General features: G+C 46.8%; 1 protein-coding gene across 1 annotated transcript; it reads right to left on the bottom strand.

Annotated features, from left to right (window-relative positions):
• Positions 1 to 221: 221 nt before the first annotated feature.
• LOC138847079 (protein FRG2-like) lies at positions 222 to 2,563 on the bottom strand. The gene is made up of 4 exons (XM_070064760.1): positions 2,443 to 2,563; positions 1,215 to 1,289; positions 907 to 984; positions 222 to 646 (listed from the first exon to the last, which is right to left on the bottom strand). The coding sequence occupies exons 1-4, from the start codon at positions 2,561 to 2,563 to the stop codon at positions 222 to 224; spliced, it is 699 nt and encodes a 232-aa protein (XP_069920861.1).
• Between the last annotated feature and the right edge of the window lie 14,480 nt (positions 2,564 to 17,043).

Raw genomic sequence — 17,043 nt, forward strand, 5'->3', positions numbered from 1 at the left:
AGGGTCTCTGCTGGGCTTGCAGAGAAGTAGCAGAAGCAAGTCTTTCTGTGTGTCAGAGATGCGCCCTCTAGTGTCCACCATGCGGGCTCCCCAGCACAAGATTAGTCTGATGCCCTGTGTGCCTCAGGTTCTTCCTGCTCAGCAGAGGGCTGGCCTTTCCCCTCTTGGGAGGAGCTTTGAGCAGGTGCCCGCGACTGGACAGCAGGCATGCGCTCCGGGGCCTAGGCCGGGGCGGAGGCTGGGGCCTGGGCCAGGAGGAGCCAGCCCTGGGCAGGGAAGGCCCAGGCTGCCTGTGAGGCCAGCGCAGAGCGGCTCTGCATGGCGCTGCATAGAGGCCCGCGGAGCTGTGCCAGTGCAAACAGCTGCTCCTGGGTCAGCGGGAACTGCGCCTGCTGCGCCTGCACGCGGGCTAAATCTTCATAAATGGCCTCAGACAGAGAGCGCAGGGAGGTCACCAGGCTCTTCCGAAGGGGCGGTGGGTGGTCTGCTGGGGACCTGGACCTGCGCCTCCTCTTGTGCCCAGGGCGGGCCCTGGAGGATCCCCTGCGAGGTTCCGCATGCGCCTCCTGAATTCCTCTGTCATTTCCATCGTCCGAAGGTTTTGCTTTCTTTTGCAAAGTCGCGCTGAGCTCTTGCACACAGCTGCCTGCAGAGACACACGGGAGACACTCAGCACAGCTCCTTGGGCCCTAAAACCTAAGTCCTGCCCCCTTCACGTGAACCCCACCGAATCCTGCACTTCCTTCCCCACAATGGACTCCAGCAGGAACCCAGGCAGCACCCATCCTCCTCCTCATATGCTCTCGGGATCTCTAAACTGCTCTCAATCTCTGACAACCCCTCCCTTCCCAACCTTGGATAAGTTCCCTGGTCCTGACCCTCTAGGGAGAGAAAGCACGATGCTACCTGTCCCCGTGTGGCTGCTGTCCTCGGAAATGATTGTCCTCTTCCTGGAGCTCACCCTGTCACAGCTGGACTCTGATTCTGCAAAACACAGGGAGTTGGAGTGCCTGCCTCCAAATGCACAGCCACAGCCCAGGTCTACCCAGGACACAGGGAGCAGCGCCTCCCACCAGTGCTCCCTTCCCCTCTACCCAGTACCCCAGCATCTCTGAGGTGCTGCTGACCCATCTGGTCTCAGGGCCCCTGTCTCCCAGAGGAGACTGTGCCACAGCACCCTATGAACTTCTCGCTCCGGGTGAGTCTGAACTTACCTGCCCTGGCAACGCTGCTTCTGCCTCTGAGCTTCCTTTCCTGGGACTTCTCCTCATGTGGACTGGGCTTGGATCCTACATCAAAAGAGAGTACGTATGCCTGAGTTTCCCCACGAAATAAAATAAAAATTCCCCACCTGTATAAAATTTGTGTCCTCCAAAGGTTGTTTGTGAATCTCTTTGTCTACAAAATCGAACTTAGTATTTCAAGTATTAAGGGCAAGGTGCCAGCTCTGTGGCATAGTAGGAAAACCCTCGGTCTGCAGTGCTGCCATCCCATTACAGAACTGGTTCAAGTCCCAGCTGCTCCACGTCCAATCCAGCTCTCTGCTATGGTTCGAAAGCAGTAGAAGATAGCTTGAGTTCTTGTGCCCTTGCACCGTTGAAGGAGATGTGGAAGAAGCTCCTGGCTCCTGGTTATAGACCAGCGCAGTTTTGGCTGTTGCTGCCAATTGGGGAGTGAACCAGCAGATGGAAGATCTCTCTCAAACTCTGCTTCTCCTTCTCTTTCTGTGAACGTCTTTCAGATAAATGAACAAATCTCTTTAATAAAAAGTATTAAGGGGAAACTAATGAAAATAGAAATGGATCAAGAGTGGGGAATAATCTGGGACGTGGACAATGTTTAGACTGGGTGATGTTGGGAAGGAGGAGCCCGGCTGTTGAAATCTTGGTATCTGAATAAGGAGAGATCACTTGCACATCAAGCTCCCTGACAGATTGGATTGTCATGTGAGTTTTCCTCCATACTCCTTCTGAATCCTCCCCTACCCTCATAAAATGTCAGAGCATTTGGGTCATGAACTATTGGGGACATGAAGACTTTTCTTGTGAATTTCCAAAATGTGGTTTGAAAGAAACGTTCCTTCTTTAGTAACATGTCTCAGATATTCGTCATGAGAATGAAAAACTAACACCATGTATGCATTTTATCCCCCCAGTCCCCGTTTTGTCTCAGATTTCATGTTTCTGGCATGCTGTTGGCTGAGCCAGTTAAGCCAGGATCAAAGGGAAATGAGCATATTAGAGTTCCATAGGTTCATTGCTGCCAATTTCTCAATAGGCCCCTGGAGCTACCAGCTATTTCCCATTTCCCACTTCGAAATGAAACCCTCCATTACACACACACACAGACCAGTTGCCAGGTTCCAAACCAACTTCCGCACTCACAAGGACCTACCTTGCCTTTGCAGGCAGCTCTCAGGGAAATCAGAAAACAGTGTCTCACCTTGTCCTTGTGGTGGTTGCTCCTCTTCATCTGTGCCCCCATCTTTAAAAGACCTTTGTGGGGAAGAGGGCAGCTCAACTGAGAGCCCAAGAGCTTCCTGGTCTGCACTTTCCTGTGCCATCCTGAAGTTCAAGGTTCCAGGCTCAAGTGTGCAGAGAGGGAGGATAGCCCTGCTCCATCTGCCTTTTAAAGCCCCTCCTGAGGGCGGGGCTCATGCCTATTGGAGGGAGGAATTCCTTTATCCTGTCAATCACCAGTGCATGCATGAGTTTTCACCTGTGGGGTTGGTGGTGGTGTGACACGGATGTAAGGTCCGTTTTTAGTGTCCAATGCAGAAATACAGTGTGAGAGGACACTGGGAGAAAAGGCAGGGGACTGGACCCCATCTCTACCAGCCCAATTAACACCCAAATGTGTTAATAAGACCCTGCCTAGATTTCCAGCTGCAGAATCAAACAAGCTGCACATTGACATTTCTAGAACAGTTTTCCACTTGGATCCAGTGCTGTGGCATAGGCAGTTAAGTTGCCACCTGAAGTGCTGGCATGCCACGTGGATGCTGGTTCCTGTCCCAGCTACTCCACTTCCTATCCAGCTCTCTGCTGTGGTCTGGCAGAGAAGTGGAGGATGTCCAAGATTCTTGGGCCCCTGCACCCAAGTGGGAGACCAGGAGGAGGCTCCTGGCTCCTGGCTTCAGTTTGGCTCAGCTCCTGCCATTGTAGCCAAATGGGGAGTGCACCAACAGATGGAAGAACTTTCTCTCTCTGCCTCTGCCTCCACATAGGTTTGCCTTTCAAATGAGTAAAGAAATCAGTAAAAGAAAGAAAGAGAAAACAGGAAATGTTTTCCATATGAATAGAATAATCAAAAGGATTAAATTTTATAGACACAAGCTAAGACATCCTAGCCGTTCAGCAATCACAATATCAAAATAATCAATTGTGTCAGGTTCACAACATAAATGTTAATATTCAAAGGTATGTGAAAAGTGAAAAAAGGCATTCCATTGTGCCAAATTAGATTAAGTGAGATCACCTGAGGGTGTCTGGGTACACTCTCATCAGTCACCACTTGAAGTTGTTTGTTTCACAGCTTATCAGTCCAAGCCTGGCACTGTGGCTCAGCAGGTTAACACCCTGGCCTGAAGCACCAGCATCCCATATGTGTGCTGGTTCAAAACTTGGCTGCTCCAATACTTTTCCAGCTCTCTGCTGTTACCTGGGAAAGCTAGAAAATATCCCAAGTTTTGTGCCCTGCACCCACGTGGGAGACCTGGAAGAATCTCCTTACTCCTGGAAATATAATATTTCTTATGGACAGCACATTCACTCATTAGTTACAATGTCTGGTTACAATCTCATCAGTCACCACAAGAAGATTTTTTTTTTTGGTAGGCAGAGTGGACAGTGAGAGAGAGAGTCAGAGAGAAAAGTCTTCCTTTTGCCATTGGTTCACTCTACAATGGCCGCCATGGCCAGCGCATTTCAGCCTGCGCACCGCGCTGATCCAATGGCAGGGGCCAGGTACTTATCCTGGTCTCCCCATGGGGTGCATGGCCCAAGGACTTGGGCCATCCTCCACTGCACTCCCTGACCACAGCAGAGAGCTGGCCTGGAAGAGGGGCAACATGGACAGAATCGGGAAACCAGACCGGGACTAGAACCCGGTGTGCCTGCGCCTCGAGGCAGAGGATTAGCCTAGTGAGCCACAGCACCAGCCCTGAAGCTGTTTTTTAAAAGCTAATTAGGGCTGGAGTCCTAGCTCACTTGGCTAATCCTCAGCCTGTGGCCCCAACACCCTGAGTTCTAGTCCCGGTTGGGGCTCTGGATTTTGTCCTGGTTGCTCCTCTTCCAGTCCAGCTTTCTGCTGTGGACTGGGAAGGCAGTGGAGGATGACCCAAGTCCCGGGGCCCTGCACCTTCATGGGAGACCAGCAGGAAGCTCTTTGCTCTGGATCAGCTCAGGGTCTGACCCCAGCATGCTGGCATAGCGGCCATTTGGGGGGTGAACCAATGGAAAAGGAAGAACTTTCTCTCTGGCTCTCTCTCGCTCACTGTCTAACTCTGCCTTCCAAAAAAAAAAAACAAAACCTAATCACTGCAGGCCTGGCACTGTGGCTCAGCAGGTTAACACCCTGGGCTGAAGGGCCAGCATCCCATTTGGATGCTGGTTGGAGACCTGGCTGCTCCAATTCTTATCCAGCTCTCTGCTGTGACCTGGGAAAGCAGCAGAAGATGGCACAAGTCCTTGGTCCCCTATACCCTTGTGAGAGACCTGGAAGAATCTCCTGACCTCTGGATTCCAATAGGCCCAGCTCCAGCCCTTAAGGCCAATTGAGGCATAAACTATTGGATGGATGGACTCTCTCTCTCTCTCTCTCTCTCTCTCTCTCTCTCTCTCTATCTCTCTCTGCCTCTCCTCTCTCTGTGTAACTCTGACTTGCAAATATTAAAGAAATCCATAATGAACAAAAATAAAACCTTGTCGGCCATTAATTCCTGGGCACCTGGAAACCTGGGCAGCAGAATATCCACCTGGATAAGGTGGGTAGTAAACCACAAACTTGCTCTCCCCAGTCACCCTGGGAGCCAACAATGTTCTGCAGTGGGGCTCAGCTCCCACAGTCTGGCTGAGGAGGAAACCTGGGCCATGATCATACCTTATTGGTCTGTGACTTCGTACTGTGTCCTTCCAGTGTGTGTATCTTTAAACTCAAGGAACTTCAAAGCCTATATGGGGCTTATATCTCACCTAAAAGTTAAACCAGGAGAATAGAAAACCCCAGATCATTTCAGGATGCCTGGTTTCTAGTCCAATCAGACTCCTGCTTATAACTTCTTGCTGATGCATGTCCTGGCATACAAAAGTATCAACTCCATTTCAGCGCTGAGGTATAGCATGTATAGCCACTGCCTGAGTCCCAGCTGCTCCACTTCTGAACCAGCTCCCTGCTTCTTCACCTGGGAAAGTAGCAGAGGATGGCCCAAGCACTTGGGCCTCTGAACCCTCATGGGAGACCAAAAAGAAGCTCATGTCTCCTGGGTTTGGAGCAGCCAAGCTGTGGCCATTATGGCCATTTGGGAGGTGAACCAGCTGATGGTTGATCTCTCTTTCTCCTTCTAGTTCGATCTCTCTTTCTTGCCCACTCTGTTTCTGCCTTTGTCTCTCTGTAGTTCTGCCTTTCAAAGAAAATAAATAATTCTTCAAATAAATGACCACTTGGGTAGTTGAAACACTGCCACTCTCATGAGAAACCTAGATTGAGATTTCAGCTCCTGGAGTCAATGTCCCAACTCTAACTGAAGAGGCTTAAGACAATGAACCAGCAGATATGACCTCTCTGTCCCTCTGTCTCTGTGTGCATCTCTTGATCTCCCTCTCCTTCTCTCTCTCTCCCCCATCTCTAAATTAGTTAATAAATTTGAGTTAAAATGAGTCTGTGGAACACATGCATTATGCAAAATATCTGCATAGATTCAAAAATGGTAACAGGGCAGGCCACATTGCGGCACTGTGATTTAAGCCCCATTTTGGAACAGCATCATTGAATAAAGGGATGTGCATTCAAGTTCTGGCTGCTCTGCTTCTGATTCAGCTCCCTTCTACTGGGCCTGCCAAAGCTTCAGATGATGATCCAAGATCATGCACCCATATTAATCATGTAATCGCACTTCATGCAATTCCAGGCTCCTGACTTCTGTCTTGACAAGCTCCAGCCATTCAGCCATTTGGGAGGAAAACCATCATATGAAAAATTATCTCTCTCTCTTTCTCTCTCTCTCTCTCTCTCACTCTCTGTCTCTCTCTCTTTCTCCCAAGCCTATGTGTCCATAAATTAAATAAATAAATGAAATTCCATATATGAAATCAATTTGTGTAACTTGTTTTTCCATAAACTTATGAGGAAGCCTCATGCCCACATAGCAACCTAGAAATATAGTATTTCATATGGATAGCACATACTCACTCATCTGTCTGCTGATGGGTACTTACATTGGCACTACTAGTGAGCATTTCTGTATGATTCATGGGGTGCCATCTCTCTCCACACAGATTTCATTCATTTGGATTTATACCCAGGATAGGGATTGCAGGATCCATAGCAGTTTTAATTTAAAATTGTTTTATTCCTTTGATAATTATTTGTTGTTTTTTTTTTTTTTGACAGGCAGAGTGGACATTGAGAGAGACAGAGAGAAAGGTCTTCCTTTTGCCATTGTTTCACCCTCCAATGGCCGTTGCAGCCAGTGCACTGCGGCCTTCACATCGTGCTGATCCGAAGGCAGGATGCAGGTGCTTTTCTTGGTATCCCAAGCAGGTGCAGGGCCCAAGCACTTGGACCACCCTCCACAGCACTCCCAGGCCAGAGAGCTGGCCTGGAAGAGGGGCAACTGGCACAGAATCTGGCCCCCGACTGGGACTAGAACCTGGTGTGCCATCGCCCCAAGGCAGAGGATTAGCCTATGGAGCCACGGCGCCGGCCTTGATAATTATTTGTTATACTATTCTGAGGAAAGCTCAATTTTTAGTTTTGATAAAACCTCTCCATTGTTTTCCATAATGGATGTAGTAACATATATTCCAGCAACACTGGATAAGTGTCCTCTTCTACCCACATCCTGGTCTACATTTCTTATCTTTTATTTAGAACAACTCAGCAAAATAAAATTCTGGTTTGTTGTTGGATAACATGTTTCACAAGTCCATGAAACACCAAAAGCAAAAGTAAACAGAAACTTCATAGACAAAAAAAGAAAAAAAAGAACAATCCTTTGGCTTGTGGTGTGGGAATTTTTTTTTTATTTGAGAGAGAGAGTTTCAGACAGAGGGAGAGACAGAGAGAGAGGTCTTCATTCTGCTGGTTCTTCTGGAAATGGCCTAAAGAGCTGTAGCTGAGAGCCAGGAGTTTCTCCCATCTCTCCCATGCAGGTGCAAGGGTCTGAGCTTTGGGGCCCCTTTCTAATGCTTTCTAGGGCCGTAGCAGAGAGCTGGCTTAGAAAAGGGGTATGTGGGACTAGAACCTGGCATGCAGATGGGATTCTGGCACCACAAGCAGATGCTTAGCCCATTCTACCAAACAAACCCAAAACTTACTGTACAGCTAAGTACAACCAAACAACAAAAAAGTTAGAGGAATGCTTGATGCAAGATTTGCTGTTGTTGTTGATTTTGCTCTTTTACAGTTTTTTTTACTCTGAAATGTAAATGAACATGGTCACAACACAAGTACAGTCAGGAGCATACAGAGAACACCCTGCAGGCTGCTTTTTCATCCCAAGATCATTAAAAATGGTTGCTCCCTACTAATATGTACACAAATACAAATCGTAAAAAAGGGAAAATACATACAAACTTTCCTTCCTGAAGTCCTTTTCAGATACAAGCAGAGCTGAATTTTTTTTTTCCCTCCCTGTTGCAAACACACTTGATCTTGGTTGGGAGGTGCAGAGAGCGCGTCGTCGGCAGGGGGCGCTGCCGCGGGCGGCCGCAGCCTCTGCTCCAAAGTGATCACGTTGAGATTCTGAGACCAGAAGTGGAAGAGGACTAGGTCCCTGCTGCCTTTTATTTACTTATGTTTTATGTTTTATTTTTCCTTTTCTGCTGTTGAGTCATCTTCATCATCTTCAGGTGCCCGTTTCCTGGAGCTGCCTCGGCCTCCTTCCCTTCCTCTCCATCCTCTTCCTCTCCATGGCCCTCTTCCTCCATGCCCTCCTCCTCTCCACCTTCTTCCTCTACCTCCTTGTGCGCCTCCTACTCCCCATTGTCCTCATGAGCGCTCCCATTTGGCAGGGCCGTCTCTTCCGTTGTCAGCCTCCTCCAGGACGTCCTTGTTCTCAGTAAGTTCTTGGTGGTGGTCTGGGAGTGGGTGTCAGGCCAGGGTGGTCTGCTTTGTCATGGCGAGAGTGCAGAGACTGGGGCCCAAGCTGCGGGATTCCATGGCAGCAGAGGCGTTGGATGAGTGGGGAGCTGGACCCCACAACAATGCAAAGATGGCGATTTATAGCAGTCTTTGACATTTTAAAATAACACCTCGGGTGGTGTTCAAGATGCAGCAGGTGAGGCTGGGGATTGCGATGCCCCAATCCACTGCAGTGGGCCTGTTGGAGTCCCGGACACTCCCCTTCCAATCAAGCTTCCTGGGAATGCATCTGCAAGGCAGCTGACAATTGTCAAACCTTGGATCCCTGCCATGCATGCATCCCTGAAGAATTTCTGGCTCCCACTTCTGCCCACCCCAGCCACAGCTGGGGCAGGAACTTGGAGGAATGAGTGAGTATGTGGAAGACCTCCATCTGTCTCTCTCTAACTTGCTCATTCTGCCTGCTCCATTTCTCTCTCTCTCTCTCTCTCTCTCTCTCTTTCTCTCCCCGACTCTTAAATAAACTAATGTGTCTTTTTACTTTGGAAGTTTATATTCATTAAATAATAGTGAAAAAAAATAAAGTAAGCCAATAAAAATAAATAAATAAAGAGGCATCCATTTTAAGAAGTGTGACAAACTCTGTCTATAGTTCTAATTTGCCTCTCCCAGATGATGAGTGATGTTAATCCCTTTTCAGATACTGGTTAGACATTCATAAGTCGTATCAGGAAAAACACACGTGAAGGCACTTTGCTGATACCACATAGAGAAATTTTTTCTTTTGAATTTTGTCAGTCCTTAAGTCTGGCAGCTATTACTCCTTAAGAGTTATGTGGTTTAATACATTTGTGCTGAGATACGCTTCTCAACTCCCTGTGTGTTTAATTAAATTACTTCACAGTTTCATATATGTCTAGCAAGCTTATTTTGATGATTTTTGATGGAGACTACATTTAAGTCTGTAAATATGTAAAAACCCTTGTGTTCCTTAAAGGAAATTTATTGTTCTCAAGATATGGTTAAAAGCACACATTCAGGAGTTGAGAGTCCCACAGTAGGCTGACATTTTATTTCCACTCTAACACAATCACCCTCCATGCAGGCTCAGAACTTTCTTTTTGTTGTTGTGGCAGCCTTCTCTCTCTCTCATATATTTCCTCTCTCTCTCTCTCTCTCTCTCTCTCTCTCTCTTTCTTTTTTTAGAGAAAGAGTTTATTGGGGGAAACCTGACAGGTTGGAGGGAAGGGGCAATGATGGAAAAGAGGCAGTATGAAAGCATAAGGGAGAGACAGAGACAGAGACAGAGGTCAGGAGATGGAGATGTGGATAGGGATGGAGATGGTCCTGGTGCTAGCAATGGAGAGAGAAAGAGAGAGACATGTTTAGGAACAGGTCCTTTTAAAACTTTGCCCAGGGGCAGGGAGGGAAGTAGGAACAGGGAATCTCATTAGGAAGGGGGTGGAGCTTGACACTGGTGGTTGGGCCATGTGGCCACCCACACCTTTCTCCTTGTAAAGTTAATTCCAGACAAAATCTCATTCGCTGCATTGAGAATTTTATGCCTGGAGAGCTTTCTCAGTATTTTCAGTTCTTTTTTTTTTTTTTTAACAACCACGTTTTGCTTTATTAGGCGTTCCATGGTAATATAACACAGAGTTCTTAAGGAATCATAAACACGAGACTTGTATTTTACCATAATTATTTTGACATTAAGACAGTGGTTACAAAAAAAAAAAGTAGTCTTCGGGCTACACACATTATCAGCATTAGCACTGAAAGTTCCTCCACTCAGGGGTCACATCACAATTTCAATTTCAAGGATTAAAAACCATCTATTATTCAATCCTACACTGTTTTAGAGCACCAAGTCACTGCAGTTAATCAGTTCTGAGACACTGTCAGTTTATTTTAGCGTTTACATATGACATTCATTGAACACACACACAAAGCAAGCCAACAAGTAAACATGCTTACACAGCCTGGGGAATTTTCAGGTTTTAAATTGTTTCTTAAGAAAACAATTGAACAACCAAAATTGCCATGATCTGGTACAGGAAAAAAAAATAGGAAGACTCAAGTGAATACTGAAGAGCTGCAAGTGTTTCTTAGAATTGAAACAAAACTTTTTTTCCAACTTGTTCAAATTTTCTCTAAGTGAAGGTGAGGGAAAAAAGAAGCAAATATATTAAGTCAACCAATTATTTTTTAAAAAGTGCAATTTACCTTTAAAATAACAAATAAAACAATAACAACAAAGTTCCACACCCCAACCATAACCCCAAAGGCATAACATGAGGAGAGGCAAGTGGATGGTGTGATGGCCTACTTTGGGATGTTACACGTTAGGACAGCGGATCTGGCTTTACAGAAGCCTGTGAGCACAGCATTGTTCCTAACAACCCGCGGGCACAGCTGGAAGGCCCTGCCACACAAGTCAGCAAGGACAGGACTGGACACGGAGGAGGGAGCCGGTGGGAAAGTGTCACTGAGACAAGGAGCCGGGGTCACCCTAGGTCTCTGAGGGGCACACACGTCTAACTGGTAACGTTTTCTCCCCAAAACAGAGTCGATGTGACGTAGTAGCAGTGCTAAAACTGACTTTTCCTCTTGCAAAGTAAAACGAACTTAGGTCAAAATATCCAAGGGTTTTCTGAATTTATAAGGCCTCCCTATATTGCATTATGTCTTTAGAAATAATTGGACAAAACAAAACAAAACAAAAAAAACTTTTTGTTCTCCCCAAGGTGAGGAGCCTCAGTGTGGTCTAGATACATGCCCAGGAAACTGCAGGACCGGGGGGCCAGACCCCTGCTGGCTTAGCACTCTAAGCAGGTAGTCGCCATTGGCCGTTGGCTCAACTGGGTTACGAGGCTGGACCTACGGGTCTGTGACTTCAGCCAATCAGCATTGCCCAGAGGAAACCTGCGCAAGGTGTGCAGCCTCCAACTTCCGCATCTGGGCGCTGTTTGCGGTTCCATTCTAGGCCCATGTGCGATCGCGTGGGCAGTGCAACCCAGCCTGGCCCTGCGCCTGACCCTGCGCCTGACCAGGGTCTCAGATTCAAATGTGTGGCCTCGCGATGGCAGAGGGTAGCACCAGTCTTACATGGACTAGGATGACAGATTACCATGGCAACAGTGGCAAAGCTGGAGTCCTTCCGGGCAGTTCCTGGGACCACCGTAAAATGGGAGACTGGGTGAGGTGGAAAGACAGCCAGAGAAGAAGAGACATCCACTGTCTCAGAGGCGAGGGCCAGAGAAAACACAACGAGAAGAGAGACGTGAAAATGTTCATGAATGAAAAAGCTAGAGGCAGAGAGAGAATGCAGTACTCACACACAAGAAAATGGTGGAGAGAGAAGAGAATCCTCAAAAGATTCGGTATGCAGCAAAAACGAGGCCAAAAAAAGAACACCTGCCCATTGAACACATCTGATCCAGAAAATGATGGCAGGGGATGTGTGGAGGCCCCACGCGACCCCTCTGCCAACCCCCTGACTCAGCGCGATGGTTATGTAATTGTATCATTAGGATGTCCAGTTCAAACCCCTGTGTTAATATTAAATTAGACTTTCCAATGGACTATTAAAAAAAAAAAAGATAACTCTCCCACTCCCAGAACCTCCCCAGCCCCACAAAGAAAACTTTTAATTAAAAATATATATATATATATATATATATATATATTTTTTTTTAAAGAAAAGCAGAAGGCAGCTCTGGGCAGTTCACTTTCTCTTCCCTCAGTGAAAGGCAGATGCTACGGAGTACAGCAGAGGTTCGCGATGCAGACCCCTCTTGGTGATTTGCTTTGTGGTGCATGTCTGAGTGTTGGATGCGGTTCTGTGTACGGGTGGGTGGATGCCTAGGGAAGCAGTGAGCCACACCGGGAGCTCCGCGTGGCAGCGGAGCAGGGCCCCACAGGGCGCCCCATGAACTGGCTGCCCCACAGTAACTATCACAGGCTCTTTAAAAAAAAAGGAAAGAAAAGGAAGGAAGGAAGTCTCAGAATGTCCTCAGGTGTCCCATCCCCGTCCCCAGGCAGCCGGTGGGGCCAGGAGCTCTAGCCCAGGCTGGTGATGTTGGCACGGCCGCCGGGGGGCGCCAAGATGCGCTGGGTGGTGCGGCGGGGAATGTTGTCATCGATCTGTGCCCCAGACAAGCTGAATCCAGACTGGTGCAGGTTGCGGACAGGCGGGACCTGCTGCTTGGCGGGCGACATCTTGGCCGAGGAAGCGGGAGTGGCCGTCCTGGGCGTCATGGACACCTCGCACACGGGTCCGTCGTACAGGCCGCGGGGCACGCCTCTTAGCTCCGCCAGCCTGCTCCTGGCCTTGATAAGCTTGTAAACAAAGTCAGGGAAGGGCTTCCGGGGGATGTAGCGCCCAAAGCCTTCGGTGACATGAAGCGTGCCATCCTCCAGGACGATCTTCCCCAGGCTGATGACCACCAGCGGAGAGCCGCGGCACTCCATGCCTTCGAAGATGTTGTACACCTTTCTCCTTGTAAAGTTAAGATGTTGTACACCTTTCTCCTTGTAAAGTTAATTCCAGACAAAATTTCATTCACTGCATGGAGAATTTTATGCCTGGAGAGCTTTCTCAGTATTTTCAGTTCTTACAGGCTGCACCATCACAATGCATTAACTCTGACCTTCTGCAATGAAGAGTGAATGGGAAAAAAAAAGCTTCTTTATGAAATAATGCATTTCATACCTGCTATTTCTTTATTTTGAAACATTTATTTGTGTTTATTTGAAAAAGAGTTACAGACAGAGAGTGGGAGAGTTGGCGAGATGTCTTCATTCTGCTGGTTCACTCCCAAATGGCTGCCATTACCTGTGATGGTTCAGGCAGAAGTCAGGAGCCAGGAGAGTTATCTGAGTTTCCCACATGGGTGCAGAGGTCCAAGTACATGTGCCATCCTTCACTGCTTACCCTGGCTCATTGGTAGGGTTCTGGATCAGAAGTGGAACAGACAGGATGTGAACCAGTGCCCTAATGGGATGGTGGCATCCCATTACACCAAAATGCCGGCCCCATGTTTTTAGAAAGATTTATTTTCTAGCCTGCCTTGTCTAAATTGTAAGTTCCATGAGGTGAGAAGGGCAGCCTCATGTGGAAAATTCTGTGTGTGCAGCTCAAAATGTTGCCTAAAACTGCAAACCTGAGTAGAGATCAGCCATGGTGTTAGGGAATGGCCAACCATGACACACCCATGCTCCAATGCTAAATGATGAAAATCACACAGCCAGGCCCAGCACAGTGGTGCAGTAGGTTAATCCTCTGCCTGCAGCACAGGCTTCACATATGGGCGCTGATTCTAGCCCCAGCTGCTCCACTTCCAATCCAGCTCTCTGCTGTGGCCTGGGAAAGCAGTGGAGGATGGCCTGGATACTTGGGCCTCTGCCCTCATTTGGAAGACCAGAAAGAGGTGCCTGTCTCCTGGCTTCAGATTGGTGCAGCTCTAGCTATTGCAGCCATTTGGGGAGCAAACCAACATAGGGAAGACATTTCTCTCCATCTCTCCCTCTTACTGTCTCAAACTCTACCTCCCAAGTAAAATAAAGAAAATCATAAAAAAAGAAAATCACACAACCACAAGTAGAAAAAGGGATTCAAAGATGTGCTGCATCTGCCTTTTAAAGCCCCTCCTCAGGGTGGTGCTCATGCCTATTGGAGAGAGGAATTCCATTCTCCTGTGGATCACTAGTGCATGCTTAAATTTTCATTTGTGGTGGTGATGTGACCCTGATGAGAGGTCCTATCATTGTGTCCAATGGAGGGACACAGTGCTAGAGGGCACACAGACTGAAAGGTAGGCACTGGTCCCCATTTCATTTCCAGCCCAATCACCACTCAAAAGTGTTATTCAGGCCCTGCCTAGATCTCATGCTGCAGAATCAAACAGCCTGTACACATGCTTAGAAAAGTCTTCCAAATGAAGAGAATCAAATAATCAATAAGATTAAATTTTATCTACACAAGCTAGGAAATCCTAGCTGCTCAGTAATGACCATATCAAAATAATCAATTGTGACAAGTTGCAATGTAAGTCCTAATATTCAAGGTATATAGAAAGTGAAAAAGGCATTTCAATGTGCCAAATTAGAATAAGTGAGATATCATCTGAGGGTGTCTGGTTACAACTTCATTGGTCACCACCTGAGGGTGTTTAAACCTCATCAGTCACTGAATTCTCTGCAGAAAAATTCTAGCTCAGGACACTCTGTAAAAGGTGCTCAGCACCCACAGTTTAGCTGAGGACATCTGGCCCATGATCATACCTTAGTGCTGTTGGCCTTGCTACTGTGTCACTCCTGTGTGTGTGTTTCTGTAAAATCAAGGGAACTTCAAAGACTTTATAGGTCCCAAATCTCACCTAGCAGTTAAACTAGGAGGTAAGACACCTACAGATCATTTCAGGGTGCCTGGCTTCTAGTCCCACCTGACCCCTGATTACAACTTTATGCTGGTGAACATCCTGGGATACAAAAGTGTCAACTCCATTTCAGCACTGTGGCATAGCAGGTGTAGCCACTGCCTGAGTGCCAGCTGCACCACTTCTGAACCAGCTCCCTGCTTGTTCACCTGGGAAAGTAGCAGAGGATGGCCCAAGGACTTGGGCCTCTGAACCCTCATGGGAGACCCAGAAGAAGCTCCTGTCTCCTGGCTTTGGATCAGCCAAGCTGTGGCCATTATGGCCATTTGGGGAGTGAGCCAGCTGATGGTTGGTTTCCCTCCCTCCCTCCCTCCCTCCCTCCCTCTCTCTCTCTCTCTGTGTCTCTCTCTGTTTCTGCCTTTCTCTCTGTAGCTCTGCCTTTCAAATAAAATAAATAATTCTACAAGGATCTAAAACTAATTCCTGGAGCAAGGACAGTCAATTCAATAAATGGTGCTTGGAAAATTGGATTTCCACGTGCAGAATCATGAAGCAAGACCCCTACCTTACACCTTACACAAAAATCCACTCAACATGGATTAAAGACCTAAATCTACGACCTGACACCATCAAGTTATTAGAGAACATTCGAGAAACCCTTCAAGATATTGGCACAGGCAAAGAATTTCAGGAAAAACCCAGGAGGCACAGGCAGTCAAAGCTAAAATCAACTATTGGGATTGCATCAAATTGAGAAGTTTCTGTACTGCAATAGAAACAGTCAGGAGAGTGAAGAGACAACCGACAGAATGGGAAAAAATATTTGCAAACTATGCAACAGATAAAGGGTTAATAACCAGAATCTACAAAGAGATCAAGAAACTCCACAAAAACAAAACCAACAACCCACTTAAGAGATGGGCCAAGGACCTCAATAGACATTTTTCAAAAGAGGAAATCCAAATGGCCAACAGGCACATGAAAAAATGTTCAAGGTCATTAGCAATCAGGGAAATGCAAATCAAAACCACAATGAGGTTTCACCTCACCCCGGTTAGAATGGCTCACATGCAGAAATCTACCAACAACAGATGCTGGAGAGGATGTGGGGAAAAAGGGACACTAACCCACTGTTGGTGGGAATGCAAACTGGTCAAGCCACTGTGGAAGTCAGTCTGGAGATTCCTCAGAAACATGAAGATAACCCTACCGTTCGACCCAGCCATCCCCCTCCTTGGAATTTACCCAAAGGAATTTAAATTGGCAAACAAAATTGCGGTCTGCACCCTAATGTTTATTGCAGCTCAATTCACAATAGCCAAGACCTGGAACCAACCTAAATGCCCATCAATGGTAGACTGGATAAAGAAATTATGGGATATGTACTCTTTAGAATACTATACTGCAGTAAGAAACAATGAAATCCAGTCATTTGCAACAACATGGAGGAATCTGGAACACATCATGCTGAGTGAAATAAGCCAGTCCCAAAGGGACAAATACCATATGTTCTCCCTGATTGGTGACAACTGACTGAACACCAAAAAGGAAACCTGTTGAAGTGAAATCGACACTATGAGAAACGGTAACTTGATCAGCATAGCCCTGACTGTTAATGAACAACTTAATACATTATCTCTCTTAGTAGTATTTTTTTGTCTGTTCTACTTAATATGACTGGTTTAATTCTGTAATTAATACACAGTTATTCTTAAGTGTTGAAATTTAACTGAAATGTGATCCCTGTTAAACATAAGAGTAGGAGTAAGAGAGGGAAGAGATGTACAATTTTGGACATGCTCAAGCTGACTTGCCCCAAATGGTAGAGTTAGAAATATACCAGGGGACCCCAATTTAATCCCATCAAGGTGGCATGTACCAATGCCATCTCACTAGTCCAAGTGATCAATTTCAGTTCACAATTGATCATAATGAAAGGACTAAGAGTTAAAGGAAGCACATAAAGAAGTCTAGTAACTGCTAATACTAACCGATAGAATAAATAAAGGGGAGAGTGATCCAACATGGGAAGCGAGAAACTCAGCAGACTCATAGAATGGTGGATGTCCTAAACAACACTCTGGCCTCAGAATCAGCCCTAAAGGCATTCTGATCTGGCTGAAAAGCCCATGAGAGTATTTCAGGCATGGAAAGCCAAGACACTCTGGCAAAAAAAAAAAAAAAAAAACCTAAATGAAAGATCTCTGTGAGTGAGATCCCAGTGGAAAGAACAGGTCTTCAAAGAAGCAGGTACCTTTCTCTGAAGGGAGGAGAGAACCACCACTTTGACTATGACCTTGTCTAAACAAGATAAGAGTCGGAGAACTCAAGGGGCTTCCATAGCCTTGGAAACTCATGACTG

The sequence above is a fragment of the Oryctolagus cuniculus genome, chromosome 19 (assembly GCF_964237555.1).
Source record: "Oryctolagus cuniculus chromosome 19, mOryCun1.1, whole genome shotgun sequence".
Lineage (NCBI taxonomy): Eukaryota > Metazoa > Chordata > Mammalia > Lagomorpha > Leporidae > Oryctolagus > Oryctolagus cuniculus.